Source organism: Micromys minutus, assembly GCF_963924665.1.
Source record: "Micromys minutus genome assembly, chromosome: 9".
Taxonomy (NCBI): domain Eukaryota; kingdom Metazoa; phylum Chordata; class Mammalia; order Rodentia; family Muridae; genus Micromys; species Micromys minutus.
The window spans coordinates 9,804,951-9,827,398 of record NC_137978.1 but is presented as its reverse complement, the minus strand read 5'-3'; the positions used below and the strand labels follow the sequence as shown (position 1 = coordinate 9,827,398).

The 22,448-nt window shown below is 40.5% G+C and overlaps 1 protein-coding gene across 4 annotated transcripts in view; it reads left to right on the top strand.

The window, feature by feature from the left end:
* FGGY (FGGY carbohydrate kinase domain containing) overlaps positions 1-22,448 on the top strand; it is a 358,793-nt gene that overhangs the window by 193,366 nt on the left and 142,979 nt on the right. For all 4 annotated transcript variants that reach the window (XM_080921783.1, XM_080921785.1, XM_080921784.1 and 1 more), the window contains one exon: positions 6,122-6,225. In XM_080921783.1, the coding sequence (XP_080777909.1) occupies positions 6,122-6,225 (104 nt within the window). The remainder of the gene's footprint in view (positions 1-6,121; positions 6,226-22,448) is intronic.

Sequence of the window (22,448 nt, the reverse complement as noted above, 5' to 3'; positions counted from 1 at the left end):
ACACACACACACACAAACACACACCCATTCATCTAGTTACCACAGGAAAAAAACCCTACATGATAAAATCTCCAAATATAATTATTACATTTTAGTTGAAGGACAGGTTTCCTGGGTTCCAGCTTGTTCATCACCTAGCAAAGAAGGACAGCTGTGCCCATGAACAAATTAATAGATAAATTAATAGATAAAATGATTGAGGCTCTGAGTTGGCTACTTGGGTTCCTATATCCTCCTTGTATTAGGATACATCAAACTAAGTAACAGAAATAATAACAATGATTAAAATAATGAAATAAAACAGCACACAAACATGCTCTGTAGAGCACGGGCTAATCTATACCACCTAATAAACCACTAGCATAATACAAGGATTTAAATTTACCTAATTAAAATTGAGTAAAACAGAAATTTAATTGCTTAGCTTTGCTAGCTATATTTAAGGTGCTCAGTAGTATAGTGATATGTAACTGCTCACAGGTGAACTGGACGGTTCCAACACAGAACATGTTCACATTCAAAGATTGTGCTACTAGAGAGGACTGACCTAAGCACTTTAAATGCATTAGCATGGACGTAAGAATCCTATGAGGAAGGTGATTTCTAACTGCATATAAAAACTTGGGCATAAATAAAAGATATAAAACTTAACCAAATCACAGAAAAAATAAGTCTTTGACATATATTAGGTTCTATGTAGTATACACATTATTCAAAATAACAGAATTTTATGAGTTAGGTCTTGTGCAGAGAACATGCCTTTGTTATGACTCTCGCCCTTTGGGGACCTCGCAGTTGCCCCAGATTTTCCACTCATAAGGCTGGTGGTTCATGTGGAGTTGTCTTTCTAAAAATGCCAACCTACAGTCTAGCTTAGTGAAACAAGGTTTGAATTTATTAGTCTGCTCACTACTTCTAATGGTTGGATCAAGAGTTGCTAAAATCTCAAGCCATGCTCAAAATTCATCTTGTTTTTCTTCTGTGAAAAGTCTCAGATTAATATGTCAAGAGAATAGCCCTCTCTTAGGGGCTCCAGCACTTAAGACTAAGACTCAGTAAATGCTCATGGGAGTCAAACCTCCATACTGGGCAGCATGTGATGACTTTAGGTCTTTGAAATTCAGTTCTTTCAACTTGAACTGAAATAAAGAGTGTAGTGTTGGTGGATGCTCGCAGACTCAAAAGTACTGTTAAATAGCTATAAAGTACAACATAATTATAACAGAAGTGCTAGAACTTGGGTTGTTTTTCTTCCATATAACCCTATAAAAAATTCAAAGCAGTTGCGGTTTGATAAATTACAGGACAGTGGATTCTTAAATAATAACATTTACAAAAGTCTCTTTTTTTTCTGTTTGTAAGTATAGTAGGTGCTTAATGAATGTCCATTTAGAAGATGGGAGGGGAAAGGGAAAGGTTGGCAGCCCAGACAGGTAAAGAAGAAAATTGCCCATTGTTCTAACTTTTCCTTTTAAGTTTCTTTTTTAAACATATTGCATGACATGAGCCATGTTTAAATTTTGAGGATAAAGGGTCAGTAAATGGAAGTCCCTGTATTTTCTCCTTGAATCAGGAACCAGGGTAAGCTGATTTTCATGGTATTTGTTTTTAAGTCACCCAAAACGTCAAATGAGGAATTGTCATCCACTAGGCATTGTGCAAGGTTCAGAGCATGCACAGTTGAAAATGTGACGACTTCTTGTTGGTACTTACTTCTTCAGCTGCTAATTCTTCTCAGGCAAGCTTTCTGAGGATCAGGATAAACAGAAAGTTGTATCATATACATTGCTGCAGGCTGTGCTTGTCACCTCATGAGTTGTTTCCTGATGTGTGTGCAGAACCTGTGGTTTCCCTACAGGTTGTGAAATGTTTATTCAGAAAGAGAAAGCCTGCCCCACTCCTATCAGCCCTTATTATTCTCTGATTGTATTTGGGCTTGTTGTCTCTGGGGAAGCTGCCCCTCTAAACTCTGCATGGCCTTAAAAAAGTGAATACGGGACTATTCATATTCATGTGTGCTGAGAAAAACCAGTAAAAGCAGCTACTTGCTGGTTCAGCTAGGTGTGGCTGGTATCTGAGGGTCCTGAAAAGAACAGTTTGTCATGTGTCCAGCAGATGTATGAGAAGCCATGAGTATGCTATGTACTAAAAGCAGTACCATCATTTGTTTCCATTCCCTCATTTTTGAAAAACGGGATGAATTCAAATTTGTAGCAGAATTGGGGGGTTACTAAAACTTGGATTTTTCAAATTGTCTACTAGGACACTTAGTGTGCTCCATGGTACACAACATTTCCAAGGTTGCTTACCTTATATAAGACAATTAATTTGAGACCATACACTGAGAAAAAAAAATCAATGACAAATCACAAGCTTCAGAGCCCCAGAGAGCAATGTCAAATCTTGGCATTAGTTTTTGCATCTGTATGACCCCCAAATGCCAGTTACCTGAACACTCTGACCCTTTGCTTCCACCTTTATTAAAGGAAAGAAAATATATTTATTGCTTAAGAATTTATTTATTTTTTGCAAATATGAACAATTTGCAAACATTAAGTAACAGTATTTAAAAAGCTAAGTATGGTACCCAGATTGTCTTCTGTGTTTGCTTGATGCAATGGAAGAATACAGCTGATTCCTTAAAGGTAGTTCAGGGGATGGTGAAGTCAGCAGAGGGAAGTGAAGAGAGTCAGTGATGCTGACAAGTACTCTGTACATTAGACACCTGTTCTAAGAATATTGTCTAAATATCAATCAATAAACTGACTTTATTATTTGTCTCATTTTATAGCAGATATTTATTTTCAAATTTCATGATTTTCTACTTTCACCTTCCTAGATGTTCTGTTCTAAATGAGCTAACTCTGTAGTGACTACTAAATGGAAAGGAAACAAGAAAAATGTTTTCACAGTGTTCTTCTTTCCCTAGGTTTGAGACTTTATGGAACTGAATGATCTTATAATGTTAGCATTAGACTGCAGTCCAATGGAACTAGTTAGTAGGGTACATTGACAGCAGCCTCTGAGAGTTTCCTACACTAAGGACCAGTAGTTCTTTCTGCTTTCTGTCAAGAATATCACATCAGTACCTTTGAGACCCCATAATTTTGAGATGTATAGACAGTAAATATTAGCTACCCTGTCTTAGAGAAAAATACCAATCTTAATGGTGAAAAGCCAACACTTGGGAGTCAGGTATTTTAGTATGAATCATAGCCTGCTTTTAGAGGTCTATGCCCAATTGAAGGCTCTTCTCCTTCCTAAGCCTCAATTTCCTCATCTGTAAAATGAGTGTAATAATACTGAAATCACGTTAGTCAAGGTTCTTCAGATAAAACAACAGCTATATACAGCAAGGTGGTGTAGTAAAGGTTGCTAAAATTTGCTCTTTTTTTCATATTCTTTCTGTTCTGAAGCTCTGATGTTCTAAACATGGGACTCAGAAGTCACACAGGAAGACATCAATACTATGTGTTTGAGTAGGAATTTCACACACAGAAATGTCAGCCAGATATTACACTTAAGAAGTTGCCACCAGTCTACAGGGAAACAGAGATGTATTATTGTAGTGTGAGTGTGGTAGACACTGGAAGGTGCTGGAGCCATAGTTTACAAAGCTGAAGTCCTGGAAAATGCATCTTTTATGTGATCACTGGCTTGGATGAGGATGTTACCATTCCTCCAGCTCCTACATCTCATGGCTGGGCTAATCTGGACCAAGACTGTGCACTGCAGTCCACAGGGACAGTCTCTAGTCACAGAAATGTAAATAGACCCAAGACCCTTGCAGGTTCAGGCCCCAGGGATAAGGTTATCTACTCATTAGAATTAATTTATTGTGCTGACCAGTTTAGAATCTTTGCAGGTGGGCTTCTGAGCAACTCGGCCCTGAGAGGGTAGACTTGAGAAAGATGTTAGAGCACGTTACTGTTCCCCCACCCAACTTCTTTCCTGTCTGTCAAGAAACCAGTGCTATCAGTATCTGCAGATGATGCCTGGCAGGCCACTCCTCCTCTGCCTTTCTCTTGGCAGATTCTGTAGAATCCAGAATTTTAACCTCTAGTTCTACATGTGAACTAATTAATCCTTCTGAGCTGAACTTCTCCATTTGAGGTTCTCTCTACCTCACTAGACGGTGAGCGCGGGAGTGCAAGGTTTTGTCTAATTTTTCATTGTATTTATAAGCAATCGTACTTGCTAATTCATACCTGAGGTAGCAACATGTTTAGACCCTGGGCTAAAAGGCACATGAAGAAGACAATACTATCTTCTTACAGCCTTTATTAGATAAATTTAAAAATTAAAAATGAGAATTTCTAATATCTTGTCCCCCAGGAGTCAAGGTACATGAGAACATTTATCAAAGATGTAACAGTGCCCGTACTGGTACTGTTAATCTACCCCGAATCAGGCGAAGGCCTGAGGGTTTGAAAAGAAAGACACAACTCATTTATTCATGCTACCAGAAGATGCTGCTTTACTCCAAACTCCAACAACTCCAACTGCAACTCCAGATATATACAAAGGCAGTTCCAAAGGCAAAACGCAAATTCCCTAGCTGCTGGGTTGAAGTCTATATCCTGAGGTAGCCAAAAGCAGGAACAGAAACAGGTGTGGATCAGCTTGTGACTGGGCCCATCTAAACTTGAAAGGATGGCATGTCCTATTCCCATTGTCTAGGCATACAAGAAGGCAGTTCAGCTAACTCTTAGCTGATGGGGGTGGGCATAGCCCCCAACACAGAGACTGGAAATTTTCTAGATAATTGGAAAACCTGTTCTGAGAAAGTAACACTGAGTTAAGAATAAATAAGAGTTCATCTGGGAGTGGGTTGAAGAATAGCATTCCAAGCAGAGGAACGATCAAGTGTCTTGAATTATGAATGAATGGGCATCCTTTACTATAAGTCCAGAGCAGGGTGGTACAGAGATGATTAGATGAGATCAAATTGTTCTATCCGCATCCCAGTGTCTGCCCTACCCTGCTCATCTATCACTTCCTCTTCATATTGTAGTGATGCAGATTTGCAGGTCTCTGACTTCCGACATTATGCTCACAGCATGTTGTGTGTGTACACATGTGCACTTGTATGTGCACCCACACACACACACATGCATGCATATACACAAACACAAACACACACACACGCAAATGGTTCTTAATGTCTATTTGAATAAATGAAGGTGGAGGAGGACTCTTTTATTAACCTCACTTGCTTTCCATGTATTAAGAAATCCAGAGAAGCTGTGTGAAAAGCCCATTTGTCCTCTTGCTGGGAGGTTCTCTGCTGCATGGCATTCTTAGAATGGGGACTTGTCTTTGACAACTGGAGCTTGGAAGGCCTGGATATAAGAATGGACACCTGAGTGTCCAAAAGATTCAAACATCACAGTGTTCTTTTGCTTCCTCCTTTCTTGACCCTGGGGAACCATGTGTTCAAAAGGATCCCAGCCAGAAGTGCTTGCTTCTTACTAGCACTTGGAATTTGGACCCATTCCTTAACCTCTGAGGATCTCAGATTTTTCTTTGGTGTGTGTTTATGGCATTAATTATGTCTGCTAGACACTGTGAATATTGAATGACCCATGTAATACAAAGAATAGAGAATGGCATTTAATGAGCGTAGATATCTTGTGGCTTACATTTTTTTTGTATGTAATTATAGTTGGTATTATTCTAACAAGGTTAGATGACATACATGGGGCAGAGTAACAGAAATGCAGAAAATACTTCCTAGTTTGCCCTTGGCTAGCAAATAAGGTTTGTTATTGTCATTTGTTATTTTATTTATTTTTTAATTAAACAAATTTATTTTAAAAAGCAGATGTAAAAGTACATATTTTAAAAGAATTTTTGCATAAAACTATATGAATATATATTTTAGTTAGTACTTGATTAATTTTATTTTTTTAACTTGAGATCACATATGAGATTCTTACCTCTTTTTGTGTCACCCCCTTTCTTTAAAAAAGTGTTTTTGCTTGTTTTTAGCTTAGCGCTCTCTCTCTCTCTCTCTCTCTCTCTCTCTCTCTCTCTCTCTCTCCTCTCTCTCTCTCTCTCTCTCTCTCTCTCTTTTTCTCTCTCTCTCCTTAAGATTTTGTTTGATTTTACTTTTTCACAGGAGTGATTGGAGCAGATGTGAGAGGTCATGGACTCATCTGTGAGGGACAGCCAGTGACATCAAGGCTAGCTGTCATCTGTGGAACATCATCTTGTCACATGGGGGTAAGTGCACCACCCTGAAAGGGAAGGCTACCACAAACAGTGGAGGCAGCCCAGGGCACAATCCTGAAGACTATTGGCCCACTTACCTCTCCACTCTCTCTCCCTCCTCTATCTGAAGCCTGATAGATCCTGCTAAGCCTCTTTCCCAAGGCCAACTTGTTAAAGAAAATGAAATGGTACTCAGTGAGTTCACCTGGGCCCCAAAGCTGACCAAGCCATCCAGACATCTCTCCTCAAAGGGTGGCTATGTCTCCCCTGCAAACAGGTGTCTATTTTCCTAGGCCACTGAGCTCTTCCTCCATCAATATAAATCCATCTCCCTGGGAATGTCCTGATGATCTATAGAATCGGGTTGCATAGCATGACTTCAAAAGAACACTGATAAGCAATTTTTACTGTGTTAATTTTTCTCCATGAATTAGTGGAAAGGCTTTCTCCAAGATTGCAGTAAAATTTAATGCCTGCCCTAAAATTTATATCTTTTTTAAATGCATGAGTCTGAAAGCATTCCATTTCGATAAGTACTCATTTCTACCATATTTTTATTTAAAAGTCATTACTCTGTTAAACGGAGATGGACGACTCTTTGGATTTTTCCCAGATGAATAAAACCAAGGAGAAAGTGGAGGAGGAGATGAGGAGAGAACGGAGCAGGACACAGGGCAGAATCTCTGCAGCAAAGCCGCAAAGCTCTTAAATAACTGAACTTTTCTTCACACGCCGATGTTTGGATTGAATAATATCCACTGATCCTTTCTCTTTGTCCTAGCTACTAGATTCTGGGAACAAAAATGGCATACATAGACTTCCCCATAGATGGATGGGCTCATAAGAAAGTGTGATGGCCCAGGGTCCCTGAAAGCAGAAGAAGCTTAGGATCACTTATTCTCACACATGGTCTCTGTGTAGAGACGGCCCCTAGTCCCACATCGGGCCCCAGCTTTCTGCAGAATATGAAGTTTTCTACGCGCTGTCTCCTAGCATGAAAATTGAATAAGGACTTCTCTCAGGGAGCATCTGTACAAGGCAGGCCTGTGAGTACCGTCCTGCTTCTATAGAGCTGAGAGGAGGCAGCCGCTGACTCAGGCAGAAACTCTTCATGGCAGAAACCTTCCCAACTTGACACTTGGACTTAACTTTAAGGAAAGACATTTTATTTCATGCTTCTCTGAAATCTAGGCAATGTGGTATCTTTTTGTTCCCTTTTGTTGAAACTAGATTTTTGTCTTATATACTATATCCTTGATACAGTGTCTTTCCAGCTGCTCCTCCTGGGCTTTCCTCAGCTCTCCTCACTTCTGGATTCATCCCCTTCCTGTTTCACATTAGAAAACAAGCAGGCTTCTAGGTGATAATAATAAAATACAATAAAAACAAACATACCAGAATAGGACAATACAAAGGGACAGAAAGAAAAGAGCCCAAGGAAAGGCACAAGAAATAGATATAGAAAGAAAAACCCATTATTCACATGCCCAGGAATCCCATTCAAAAACCCATAAAACTGGAAGGAAGCCATCATACACACACACACACACACACACACACACACACACACACACACACACACACAATCACTCACACACACATACACACACATACACATCATATAGACACATTCGTGTGTGTGTGTGTGTGTGTGTGTATATATATGTGTGTGTGTGTGTGTTTGTGTGTGTGTGTGTGTGTGTGTGTGTGTATGTGTCCTTAACTGGTTCTAGAAGACTCACCCACTCACTTTCAGCAACCCTATGCTAGAAGAACAAGCCTAAAGAGGCTAGGACTTCTTGAACCAAAAGTGTGAAACAGCAGCCAGTTCCTTCTCTTGACATGGGTCTAAGCTGCCATTGTATTATTTAAATTATTAAAATTATTTAAATCTCTACTATCTTTAGTGGGATACATCTCATTCTAGCTTCCCAAATCTATCTTGACACTTTTGCTCCTCCAATTCAGACTTGCAAACAGCAGTCTATAGTTTCCCTCAGTGCCAGAGCCTCTGTGTAGGGTGGCACTAGCTTTTTCTACTGTATCCTGGCTTTACAAATTAGAAAAATGAGACAGAAAACTCTTGTGCTTTCCTCAACGTCAGAAAAATGGAAATTTCTGGAACAAGAACCTAACAGCTCTCTCGGTAGAGTTTGAAAGCTCCTACGTTTTAAGACTCCTTGATAACTTGTGTTCTTATCTCGTGCCATCACAGAACAGAGAGATTGTAGGCATTCTGATTTCCAGACACATGTAAAATTTGCCTGTATTCTTTTGGTCCTCTGATCTGAGTTGACCACTCAATCTCTCTAAGCCTCAGATTCTTTATCCATCATAGAAGAGACAAGACTGCCTGTCCCAGAGTTTGTGGATAACATGCATTTTATCTAAATATGATGTACAGTTTTTAGATACTCAGAAATAGTAATGATACTTATTAAAATGCCCAAGTGACACAAATAGCTCACATGGGACAACTGTTGGGGCCTTCACAAATTTGATGGGCAGCTGCAGTTGGATATAGTGAGTGGTAATCATAAAATGCCAGTTTATTGTCTTTTGTTGGTCTGGAACTATAGTCCCCACCACTGCCCTGCTTTGTACTTGCAAGTGTGAAGAGGCCTGCAGGCTAAAGGGATTAATCATCAGCTTTAATGCTGTTTCAGGAGGGCTGGACTGTGGTCCTGAGTACCTTTGATCTCCCTCTGGTGCTGGGAACACAGCAATCAGGCAACAATAACACCTTTGTGAGGTCTAGGAGAGGCCTAGGACTGAGGAAGCTCCCAAGTGATCTCAAGGACCCTTTGTTGTGGGTCTGGCAAACAAAACCGCCAACTGTCAGGGAAAATTCACAAACAGAACACAGGTACCAAGAGGGCCCTGGGCTTGTCAAGAAGTGGTTTTAAATGTGACCTGAAAAATTCACCTTTTTCCTATCTGTCATTTCTGATGTTTCCAGCTCAATGTTTAATTGATGCCGAATTCCCGGGTATATTTTGTGCTGATAAAGTTGCCTTTTCTGGATTCGCCAAAAAATAACAAATGAATATATGAATTACCAAATAATTGAGTATTGGTACGTTCTCAGAAGACCCGTATCTCCAGGTCCCTATTACCTCTTGCAATGGAGACAATAGGCCTGAGGCAGAGCACAGACATACTAATCCAGCCTTTGATATTTTAGAAGATACAATTGTGGGCTGCACATTTATCTTCCTCATGCATGATTTAATTAACAAGGAGGGAACGCTGTTCTTTTGTAACTTTATGAAAGCAGAGCTGCTTGCTCAGAGTTAATCACTACCAACTCTTCAAAATGCAAGATCACACACAGCAGGGGTTAGCAGGAGGCCAAAAAGTCACAGGGTCAGAGGGAGCTAATCCTTGCCACTGCTCCAGTGCCCCTTTTCAGAAGCTGTCAAGTCATGGTAGCTAGTTCTCTAGTTAGATTTTCCAATGGGAAGGAGTATTCTCCACAGAGGTTTGGTGGAGGCTGGGAGGTATAAAGATTTCTCCACCTCACATGAACCTAGAAACAGGAATGTTCTAGCACTGAGTGGATGCTGAGTCTCAAACACAGTGCCTTCTTTGCTACCTGCTAAAGGAACGAAGGTAAAATACTTAATCTCACAATGTCTCCTTTCTTTGTTTTTTTCAAGTTATGCATGAATAGTGGTGTCCTCCCATAGCAATGTAAAGAATTTAGTCAGGTCATCTTTATGAACAACTGCAGAATTTGTGGCACAAAACAGCAGCTATTGTGTTACTGTTTAAGGTGATTCACTAGGGCTAGAGCATAATCCCTGTGGTAATGGGTTACAGCTGAAGATATCACAGCAAAGTCCTCTTTAGTTTCACATAGGAAATGCTTAGGGATATGTGTGTGTACAGATTAGTAAGCATACAGCCTCCGGTTCAGTCAGCTGAGAGGGCAGGGCCAGGTATTTTATAAAAACGGGACATGTGTCACTAATAGTTCCTGGAGGTGGAGAGTATAATGGTAGCACTGGATTTGGTAGGGCGACCCATGGCAGGAATACTACATTGTGTTTGGATTGGTGGCAAGAGTGTTGGCCAGCTAGAGAGATCATGTAGTGGGTTATAAAAACAGAGGCAGAGAGCATCCATTTTTACACTCTACTCTCTTCCACTCAGACAGATCTCTAGAACATTCCATCTCTGTTCCCTACCCCCCTCCATACTCTTCACTATACCCTCACACGGTCTCTAGAACACACCAAGAAGCATTGAGATTGCCCGTAGTCTGACCTCCGTGCTATTGAGAAAGATGGATAGAGCCGGTGACTGGTGACTCTAGGCCTAGACAGATTAAAGCCTCCCTCAGACCACACCATAGCGTTAAAGCTGGGTAGTGTTGCTAATTGCTCACTGGAACTAACTCAAACCACCTGAGGAAAACCTCCCACACCTCCAGAACACAGGGCTTTCTCTAGCAATGCTGCAGATAAGCAGTGCCTGGCAGGGAAAGGGTCATGCCTGTTAAACCACAGTGAGGGCTATGAAATCAGCCTAGTCAATAAAGTGTTCACCTCCCTGGTCTGAAAATCTGAGTTCAGTCTCCAGAGCACATGCAAAATGATGAGGCCTGGGGAGTGCACTCATAAACTCAGCACAGGAAAAGCATAAACGGGGGGGGGGGGGGGAGGTCACTTGAGTTCATTGGTCAACCCAACTTAAAGTTACTAGCAAGTTCTAGACCATTGTGAGATCTTGTCTCAAAGAAGTGTTTGATGTTTCTGAAGTTAACTCCTGAAGTTCTCCTGTAATCTTCATACACACCTGCATATTTGTATGACACACACACAGACACACACACACACACACACACACATGCAGTTTAAAAACAACAGTGTGAAGATTCGTGGCATCCTTACTGGAATAGTGAGAATGTGGGAAGCCAGAAAGTCACAGACTACCTCGGAAAACATGGTATCTGTCTCTTAAACAGTAATGCCTATGGTATAACCCAGCCACAGTATTCTATAAAAGCTGGGACTACCTAGCACCATGGTTCTGGAAGCCTATCAGGGACTCAACAGTCAGGGGAAAGGCCAGAAACAAAAGCCTCAGGAGAGTCTGCCTGGCATCTAACCTGAGCTCATCTTCCTTCCAGACACTCCAGTTTCCCTAAGGAACTGTTTAAGTAGTGAAAGGAGAAATATTTTAGATTATTTCTGATGAGCCCTGAGTATTTGGGGAATGGGGTGGTAGATGTATTCCCCTCCCACGGACACAGAGAAAACAGCAGAGGGTTGCAAGTTCTACACAGCACTCTTGGTAGAGTGACAATATCAACAAATTGTATAATAGCCTGTAAGGATATATTATCATCACAGCTCCATGCAGCTGCCAGAGTCATCTCATCAGTACACAAGGAGCCATTTCAGTGAAAGAAGTTAGTTACCAAGGGCACAAAGTTGTCAAATACTAGATAGGTTTGTAACTCCAGAGTGCCTATTCTGGGTTCTTAGTATAGACAGGAGACAAGCTGGGGGTTGGGTTGGCTCTGCACACAAATATTTTGTGAGAAAGAGGCAAGAGTATCACCAGGCATATCTTTTCCATGCAGGATAGAATTGTAGAGTTGGGGCTGGACCGCTATACTACAGTGGTACATTCCAAATCACTGTCATTCAGGAGGCCACTAGCACAGAGATAACAACACAACTAAACAGCATCATTTCCCTGCTGGTTTGTGACCGAGTACTGGATCTGGCACTTTGAAAACAGGGTACCAGCTTCCCAACTCATGAAAATGTTTTCGTAGAAGAGCATAAAATGGAAAACATATCGATTTCTTTTCCCGTTTTTATTTAGAGGGTTAATAGTTCTGTGGCTGCTAAGGGGAAACATAGCAATGCTAGAATGGTTTGTGCCTTTCCGGTGGCTCAGTGGGTCAGACTTGATGCAGAAGTTAGCCACTCTGGAGTCTGCATTAAGCACTGTACAGACACCAAGTACTGCAAGATATGTAAAGCCCCTGGCTCCCATGGGGCTTTAACCCAGGGTATAATAATCTGCCTTATTACACTCTTATAAAATGTTTCTTCTTCCACTCAATTGGAGTGCACAGGTTCTTACTGTCTAATTTTTACACGTTGAGTAAATATTCACACCTTTGTGTTTGCCAGAAGAACTAGCTTGTCCACTTTTCAACTTAGCCAGTATTTGGAGGCCCAGAAGAAATATCTAAGAGACCACAGATACAAACAAAAGTTGGGTTTTTGAGCAGAGGGTTGAAAGTCTTTTCCTAAAGTATCTGTCAAGATCTTCCTCCTGCCAACATGATAAATAGTTCAGATGGGAAAAAATAAAGGAATATTTTGACTGTGGTTTTTCAGGCTTAAGAAAACTCAGCCTTAAATCATCAAGATGTGAAAGTCACTATGATGCACTTGAATAATTTTAAACTGTTAGAGAACTAAGTGAAGTGCGATTAGAGAAAGAGAAAGATTCATACCCATTCTTTGGGGGTACACTATGGAACAATGCCAACATGTGGTCCATGACACCTGGAGGTCATAGAAGGAACCCCATCCCCACCCCTCACTTCCACCCCTGCCTCCAAGTGGATTTCTATTTAACTTGCTCCTAGTGTTATATAGTAGGTTATAAGGAAGTGTTAAGTAAATACATGAGCAGACATACACACAAAATTATAAGGTAGTAACAATCGAAGTTTGTTGAAGAATAGATTACATCTTACTAGTTTGATGTCTCTGGTATGTACAGCCACTGAAAGGTATAGCACATGAAATAGTTTGTGGTGAGTAAAGCTTTGCCTTCTCCCTTTAATTAAAGACTCTATACAACATAGAAGGCTAGGTTGGTTCTATCCAATGGGAACTGAGATATTCACTAAATTATATCTTTAAAAAGGTCAAAACCAAACATCAAGTATCAAACAGTTCCAGTTGTCAAAATGTTGATTGGGTTTTCAACCAGTGGTTTTGTTTTATATAAAGCAATGTGGAAAATAAAAAGGTTTTTGAATGGTGGATTTTTCTGCCTGTATGCCTTCTGACATAGATGAGTCAGGACTTTCATGACTGATGCTCCTCTCATGCAGGTACCTGAGTGGTTCTCAGGTTTCTATGTATCTCCTGGCTGTGTTATTTGATATCATTTCTAAAGACTTAATTAAATTTTTCTAAATCGAGTTTGGGGTTCCCAGAAGGAAGGGTAACTCCCAAAGGAAATGGGCTGGTATTTTTGTATGGACAGGAATTTTTTGTGTGTGGTATGCAGAATTATACTCTTATCTGTTCAAAAAGAAGGGGGTCACAACTACTAAATAAGGATGGCTTAAGTCTCCCCATCAATCCCTGAAAAATATTCATTCCTAGCTCAGCATAGCAGAGCCTATGATGCTCAGGATAGGAGAGCCTAGGTTGCTCATCATAACAGAGCCTATGATCTAGTTCCTGTACAACTTCCGCTCATAGCTGGTATCCCACAGCTCTTGTCCTGTTTTCCACTAGGTGTATCCATATACTCTGATCTAAACTCATTGGGTCAGACATGTTTAAACATAACGAACCACTACGTTTGTTAGTTTAGTTACTATTCTATACTGCCAGATAAATTATTAAATACATTTTGCATTTGTAATCTTGTAGATGGAACAAGTAAGTATACTAGACTGCAGTTACTCTTCCTATAAGGAGAATATATTTTTATCTCCACCTTTCTCTTGCATACATGCTAAGCACTCACTGTGTTATTTGTTACCCTAGCAACTGTAGTCATTATTCTATTGTGAGGGCAGTGTTCAGATAAAGGAAATGAAAATTAGAGAGCTAGGAAGAGGGAGATCTGGGCTACAATCATAGCATAGGAACCCCAGTGTCATAACATTATTCATATGTTCCTAATAGTTCGAGCCCAACTGTCACTTCCAAAAGCTTTGTTCCCTTCCGGTATCACCCATAGTAGGCTGTGCCCTCCATAGTCCAGAAGACATCTCATTCTATGTCTTCACCATGATTGGGAATCCTGTAGGAGATTGTTGGAGGAATGTCTGCTACAGTGACATATGTGAAGATTTGACACATGCCTTAAACATCATAAACACAGGATGTGCACTAAGGGTTGATAATTTCTACTCCCAGTGAATTGATAGTAAACACCAAACTGCAAGTTTAAGGATGTAAAATCTATGTCTTAAAAAAAAGGAAGAAAGAAATATATTTTAAAAGGTACCTAAGTTTATGCATTTTACTGTTGTTACATTGTTGCTGAGACAGGTTCTAAATCTCTAGCACTCATTAACCTGGAACTCAATGTGTAAACCAGGTTAGCCTCAAACTCAATGTCTCCCCAGTGCTAGGATTAAAAGCTTGGGACACTGTGAGTGGTTTGTAAGAAGAAGACTTTGTTGAACAACAAATCAAAGACGAGGGATACATTTATGTTTAATAATAATAATAGCTAGGATGTATTGGGTACAAATACCAATATTCCAAATGTGCCCTTTTCCCTTAGGCTATCTGTATATAAAATTTCTAATGATACCAGCTATATTAGAGTTCCTTAATGGACAAAACATTCACAGCTCTATAATAAAGATGCAAATGCCATATTTTCATCAGAATAAAGTGTAATGCTATATTCAAATTAAACAGAACTTAAGGCTTAAGATGGGGTAAGTTTAAAATACTAAACAGATTACATTTTCCTATGTAATATATGGTAGAAGTGACATCAAAGAGACTTTTTCACACATTGTTTGAAAGACACCCTGGTCTTCGATGAATATCTTCCAATTCCCCCTGGGACCAGCTTGAGCTGGTAGCATGCTCTTCAAAATCTGCCAGAACCTGAAAGAAGCCACATAATCTATAGAGAGAAAGCAGACCCCATGAACAGAGCCCCAGTGATGGACAGAGGACTTGTTCTTGGTGGCTGTTCAGTTGTTCTTGTTTATGGATTTTCCTCTTAGAAATAACTTTTTCTCAGTGCTTCTCAGTGTTTCAAGTATTTAAGGAATTCAGTGCCCAGAATGCAGGCTGGTAGTCAGAACAGGTGATGTTTTCTTTTCTTCATTTCTTCTTCCCAATGAAAGTGCAAAGAAACTGAATGATTTACGCAATGTACCGCAGCTAATAAGCACAAAAGGAACAACTTGTGTGTCCACCTCTGCATCCCCTAAGCTGTCTCCATGGCATCCTTCGTTGCCTCATCATTGTTTGATCAAATTTCAAGGGTCCTATAGCTGGTCAGAGTCTGGCTTGTTACAGGAAGGACTCCAGGTTACAAGTCATTACTTGTTACCCTCTCCAAGTTTCCCATTAAGCTGTAAGCCAGGGCAGCTGATGTGCACAAAACAGTCCTGAGAAGCTCCATCCCTAGCCATGAGGTCTTCTGGGAAGCAATAGACAAGTGTCTGTCATTTCATCTTACTTTATTTACTCATTAGTGCCAGGCGTTGTATATGGTAAACATGTGTTCTACTGGAGAGTAATGCAATGAGCCACAGGATCTAAAATTGTAATGTGTACACAGGCTGTTCTAATGGGGGATTTAAAAATGCCTGCAACAAATGTCATCAGAGGACAACTGTATCTTTCCACAACTTTTTTTTTTAGTACCTAGCAAAGGGCATTTCTCATAGCAAGAGCCTAGATGTATGCTAGATCGTTCTAAGAAATAAAGAAAACCTTAATAAACTATGAATAATATCAAACTGGAGAACCCATCCCTGATTTGTGTGGGGTGCACTACAGGGCTCTCTCAAATCTTTATCCTTTCAAAGATGTTCTCTGGTAGACTTAGCTCAGCTGTTCTGAGGAGCCAGGACAGAGTGTCTGGTAAAATCTGCTAGCAATTAGAGCCTGTGGAATTTTTATGTTCTCTTGAATAGTGAGAGAGACTGTTTGTATCTCTCTGAAGACAAACCCAGAAACCAAAGTGCAGATGCACAGGGCACAACAGGAAACCACAGAAGCCTAAGATCTTTCCATGTAAATAAGAAGCTGGCCTTTGCTTTGGAATCCACAGTGCTGAGTGGAGAACAGTGGATAATCCAGCTTTCTGCCCAGATCTTCTTTGAGCTTGAGCACAGTTAAGCCATGCCATGGGATAAAAAGCACTTTAAAAGGCTTGTTTTGATCAGGACTTGGGCAAGCTTTGTTTGCATTTGTGAACAATTTGGGGACGCAGGTGCAGTGTGGATACAGTACCATTAATTGGTCTCCCTTGCTCTGCTTGCAGTGTTATTTGGAACACTACTTCCCTCCACAAAGTTATAGTCATTCAGATAAATGCATGATAAATCCCTGTTGATAACTTTCTTTCACGTTCCCCATCCTGGAACTCGGATCCAGGAGCAAAGTAGGGAAACCGTGGTAACACTTCCCACACGTTTGTTGTTAAATCTGTGTCCATGATCTCATTTGACCACTCCTATTACACTGGAAAGTCATTAATACCATACAATTGAGCATCAGTATTTAAATACAAGGGAAATGTGGTAGAAGAAAAACCTCATGGGTTTTGTTATTAGGTTGGCAGACCTATGATCAATGTATAATGCCCTTACTCCAGAGTACTTTCCTTGTCCAGCACCTACTGTGAGCCAAGCATGAGCCATATCGGAGAGTAAAAGTAGACCTTGAGTCAGATACAGTCTAGTGGAAGAGATGAGGAGAAAATATAAATTGTGTAATCATACCAAAGAACATTTAAGTATGCATGTGCCAACACTACCAATTTCGTGCCTAGGTAAAACCCTGGGGAAACTGCCATACTTCTGTAACAGTATACACACAGAGCCTTGTTCTGTACATCATATATTATAACATCCCCGGTTTGGATTTTCATAGTACAATATATTACTAAACCATTATATTCATATGCTGATTTATTTAATGAATTAACTATATCTGCATATAGTGGATAAATGCAACAGTCCTAAAGTAATGCAAAGATGAATGAAAGAAATAGGTACAGAAGTAATTCATCCATGGAGAGCCTAAAAGAAGTAAAAACAAATGGTACAGCATAAGAATTTGTGCTGAGCCTAGGAAGACAAAGGGATAATTGCCACCGATCTTAAAACTTTAGTGAATTATATTCATTGAAGGTTCTGGCTTGGAAGAAGATACATGATTTCAGGTGTGGTCTAGAGGAACTGTCATTTGTTGGTCGAGAACACATGAACACTTATTATTTTATAAGATGTTCTGTGATTTTTATGTCCCGTGAGTGATATGTACGATGGAATCTTCATGAAAGGATCCACCATATGGCATAGGATAGTATACCATTTTGGGGGTTTATGGAGAAGGCTTTAATAAGGTAGTGGTGCTTGAATTGGTGGACTGAATAGGGACTAACTGGTGACGGGGAAAGATGTGTGTGGCACTAGCCAGCAGTGGAGAGGCAGATAGAGTGCAGCACAGATGTCTGTAATCTTGGAAACAATGGTGTGGGGCTGGAGGGAAGGCTGAAATGAGCAAGCTAGAGAAGCAATGGAGAATGAGCTGGGACTGTGAGCATCCTGTTAAGGCTTGTGATCGGCTGTGTAAAGCACAGCAGATGATGGCTAGGTTTACCAAGCATATAAGTAGGTGCAATTTGCTGTACTTATTGAAGAGATACCTGAGTTAATGGAAGGAATCCAAGTAGAGGATATAAGAAGTTGGGGTGAGAGGGTGTCAAGGTAGCTCACCTGAGGTTGTGGTGAGAGATACTAGAATGATATTTATATCCCACCAGTAGTGCTTAGGGGCAACAAAATCAATATGATTAGAGAACAGGTGCTGTAGATGCAGCTTGGTCGGAGAGCAGATACAGTAGAGGTCACTTGGTTGGAGAGCAGATGCAGTAGAGGTCACTTGGTTAGAGCAGATGCAGTAGAGGTCACTTGGTTAGAGCAGATGCAGTAGAGGTCATGTGGTTAGAGAGCAGATACAGTAGAGGTCAGATGGTTGGAGAGCAGATTCAGTAGAGGTCACATGGTTGGAAGCAGATGCAGTAGAGGTCACATGGTTAGAGAGCAGATGCAGTAGAGGTCACATGGTTGGAAGCAGATGCAGTAGAGGTTACTTGGTTAGAGCAGGTATAGTAGAGGTCACGTGGTTGGAGAGCAGATGCAGTAGAGGTCACATGGTTGGAGAGCAGATGCAGTAGAAATCATGTGGTTGGAGAGCAGATGCAGTAGAGGTCACGTGGTTGGAGAGCAGATGCAGTAGAGGTCACGTGGTTGGAGAGCAGATGCAGTAGAAATCATGTGGTTGGAGAGCAGATGCAGTAGAGGTCATGTGGTTGGAGAGCAGGTGCACGAGAGGTCACATGGTTTGAGAGCAGTGCAGTAGAGGCTCCTTTACTACATCAACCCACTCTCCTGACAAAAGCAGAAATGAGAGAGGCAGTGGACTGCCTGGCTTTTCTAGGGCAGACTGAACTTATGAGAGACAGTTTTTCTCATAACACTATCTAATACGTTTTTATATCAGAAATATTACAAGTTTGGCCCTGTGCTCTTAACTAAGATCATCCCCAGAAGCAGCTGTGCAGACACAGTTCTACTTTGGGCATCATCCTGCCCCAATGCCTAAACTGAGTGTAATGAAGAGAAAAGGTCAGAAGCCCAAATGAAGTAGCCTTTAAAAAAACTAACCTGCCTTTTTACTCTGAAACTGCTAGGGTCTGAAAAGATAAGAGAGATTGTAAAAAGGGGTCCAGAGTGATAGCTGCCAAAGAAGCAACAGAAGAGGCCATGCTAAGTCAGTGCACCAAAACCAGAGACAATGGCTACAATTAATAAGGAACGTTCAGTGGGATCATTGATGTGGCTTTAATAAGGTTTCTACATTAGGTTATAGTATTGCATTAATGCTTATTTCCTGATAAGATATTTGTGTGTGTTTATATGCAACGATATCCTGTATTTATAAACTCTACACTTACAATGTTCATGTAAGAATAAGCCTTATACCAGCAACTCACTTTCAAATGATCCAAAAATCTATACAGTGTAGTATATATTTGTATGTTCTAGTATGTGTGTGTGTGTTTGCGTGTGTGTGTGCTCACATGTGATAACATGCCTGTTCATACTTGTATAATATGGACAACACATTTTACCCTGGAAATATCTGATTAAGAACATACAGAAATACCTTGTATCTTTTTACTCATTTTCTATTAATTATGCACTCATTGTAGAATAAAATGTTTTTAAAAATCAAAAAAGGAAAGAATAGAGGAAGGAAAGTGGAGTAAAACAAAAGTGGGAAGGGATGTGGAAGCCATGTGAAGGTCAGGCCTATGTCTATTGTAACTGTCCTGATAAGTTGATATGTCACTTATTGTAGACCATTCAATTCAAATTAAGAATTTACTGTATGGAGTACATTGTATAATTTGAACATATCAAGTTTTTTTTGTTTTTCCTAATAAGAATTGTTCTGCAACTGATTATAGTTTTCTTCTGGTGCTTGGATACAGAAAGCTGAGGTTATTACTATAACAAATTCTCACAAACTTGGTAGCCTAAATTAATATGTATGTATGCACACACACACACACACACACACAGAGGGGAGTAAGGAAGAGAGAGGGAAAGGCAGAATGGGAGGGGGAGGGGAGATGAAGGGGGGGACTGTGTCAGAGTATGCCTCTGCCTTGTGTGTGCAGGTACCCGAAAAGGCCAGAAGAGGGCATTGGATCACCTGGAGCTGAGGATGCAGGCGTTTGTGAGCCACTGGACATGGTGATGGGTCCAATTGAGTTCCTCTTCATGAGCAGCAGGCATTCTTCACAGCTGAACTGTCGCTCTAGCCCTGCACTTCCTCTTCTTGTGGACTTTTGTCTAACTGTGTTTGTCATGCCCTCTGGTATTATGTTGATCTGTCATGTTAACAAAAAGCAATCTCATCTAAGACATACTTAAATGTTCTCCAGTGATGTAGAAGTTATGTATGTAAAGATGGACATATCTCTTATAAATTGCGGAGATGATTTTTATAGTGCTTAGAGCAGAAAATCAGTAAGCTACACTTAAACTGCACTAAAGATTATTCTGGAAAGCAACATTCTGTTGTTGTAGAACTCTGCCAAGAAAGTCAACCCTAGAAAAGGGACTGTTGACATGCTTGCATTCCCAGTGCCCATCACAGATAATGTGACTTAACTAGGCATTTGATATATATGAAATAAATGGAGGAGAGATACTTGGTACTTACATGTTGAAACCTAGAAAATTCCCTTTTTTTAAAGGTGAGCCATAATCCATATCTTTCCTAGTCCCCTAGTCAACAAGTTGAGCCAATCATGATACTGTTAATACCTCTGTCCAGCATCTGGCATGGTCACCAAGTCATGTGACATATGAATGAGTCAGTCACTCAGTGCTTTGCTGCCAGCTATTAGACTTAGCTACTAAAGATTCTGAACTCTGTCTGAACTGAAGCCAGCTGGTTAAAGATGATTTAATAAGGGAAGAAATAAATATTCTCTTTAATGGAATAATTGCTTATTTCATTTTCTCCTTAAATTTGACCATTCATCTCATGCTGTAGTCTTAATTTATATATGTTGTCCTGAAGCATTAAAACTGATTATTCTCAATTAAGGCTTTGTGCTTATAAATAATTGTCTAGTGTGGAATGACAAGGCCCCAGATTCTGGTATTAGTTGAAAGGGGTTGAATAGAGTAGAAAACCTAAGTTTACTTTCCTAAAGACAGAGTTGAATGCCCAAGGAATTATGTTTGTAGATATACTTCTGGGAAAATAGCTGAAAAAGGCTAGTTGCCATAAAGCAGGCAATGCAGGAATCATATAATAGTTTCCAGTACTTTCTACCGGCTCTAATTTGTATATGTGCCCCTCTTTTCAAATGTCATTTCATGTCATATTTCTGTGATAGTACCCAGTGTTAGAATGTTTGGTGACTTGGAATTCTCTGCATTGAGAAGAAGGAAGCTTAACTCTCAGTGGTTCTCACAGCTCCATCTGCCTTCTGTCTGTCACGGATATTCTACTCTACCTGCATGTAAAAAGGCATCAGTGATATTTCTACGTGGGAGTATATTAAAGGCCCAGAGACTGGACCTCGCATGCAAGATTGAAATATTAAGACGTTTCTCTCAAGGTACTCTGGGCATGTAAAATGGAGGTGAAAATGTTAAAGGTAGTGTCTTGCCTAGGGAAAGAGGACAAGACTAGCTGCTGTGTTTGAGAGAGTAAATCAGGAAGTACAAATAGGGTACATACTCACAGAAGGTAATGGAAACTAGTGTGTCTAGCTCTTACAGAGAACCCCATAAAAAGATCCACTGAAGGATAGGAACCAACCTCAAAATGGGTCTAGACATCAGATGTTCTACCGTGGTTGGGGAGCCCCAAGCAAGGACCCTGCAGTGGATGGGCAGAAGCACATTCCCTAGCAACAGTTTTGCACCAAGCCCCAAGGCAGGTTGAAACCGGATCACAAACACATTACCCTTTATAACTTTCTTAGACTCTGTCGCCTGTGTGAAGAACTCAGTCACAGCCAGAGCAGAGTGAAATAGGGCAGAAGCTTCTTTCTACATTTCTCTTCTAAGCCCAGAAGTAGCTTTGGCTACACAAGGAGAAAGTTTCAACTAGGCATTATGGGAATTTGGACTGTTGCTGCAGAGTATGCACATAATATCTGGAAGTTCCCCAAGGACTTTAAGTTGTTTACTTATTTATTGTTGTTGTTGTTGTTGTTGTTGTTGGTGGTGGTGGTGGTGGTGGTGGCAGTGGTGGTGCTTATGGTGGTGGTGGTGCTGCTGGTGGTGGTGGTGGTACGTGTGCATGTGTGTGTCTGTGTTATAATGGGGCATTTGGTACATGGGTAGAGAATAGCAGACAACCTTGTAGAGTCGATTCTCTTGTTGTCCCTTACTGTGAGCTCCAGAGATCAATCTCAGGTCTTCAAGCTTATACAGCAATGCATTTGTCTTCCCCACGGCATCTTTCTGTTCCTAGACTTTTATTTCTGAAAATAGAGGAAATGCTCCTGATCCATCTGAAATTTCATCCTGGAAATATGGAAAGGAGTTGAAGGAACAAACATGACAGGATAGAGGAAGCTTGGCTCATCTGTCACCGTGCAGCTGCTTCCACAGATGATGTGTGCACAAGGCTCTGTCTCATCTGCTTCTGTATTCCTGGACTGAGAGGTCTCATTCTCCACTTCATCCTAGAAACTCAGCATAAGTCTGGATGAGGTTGGTGATA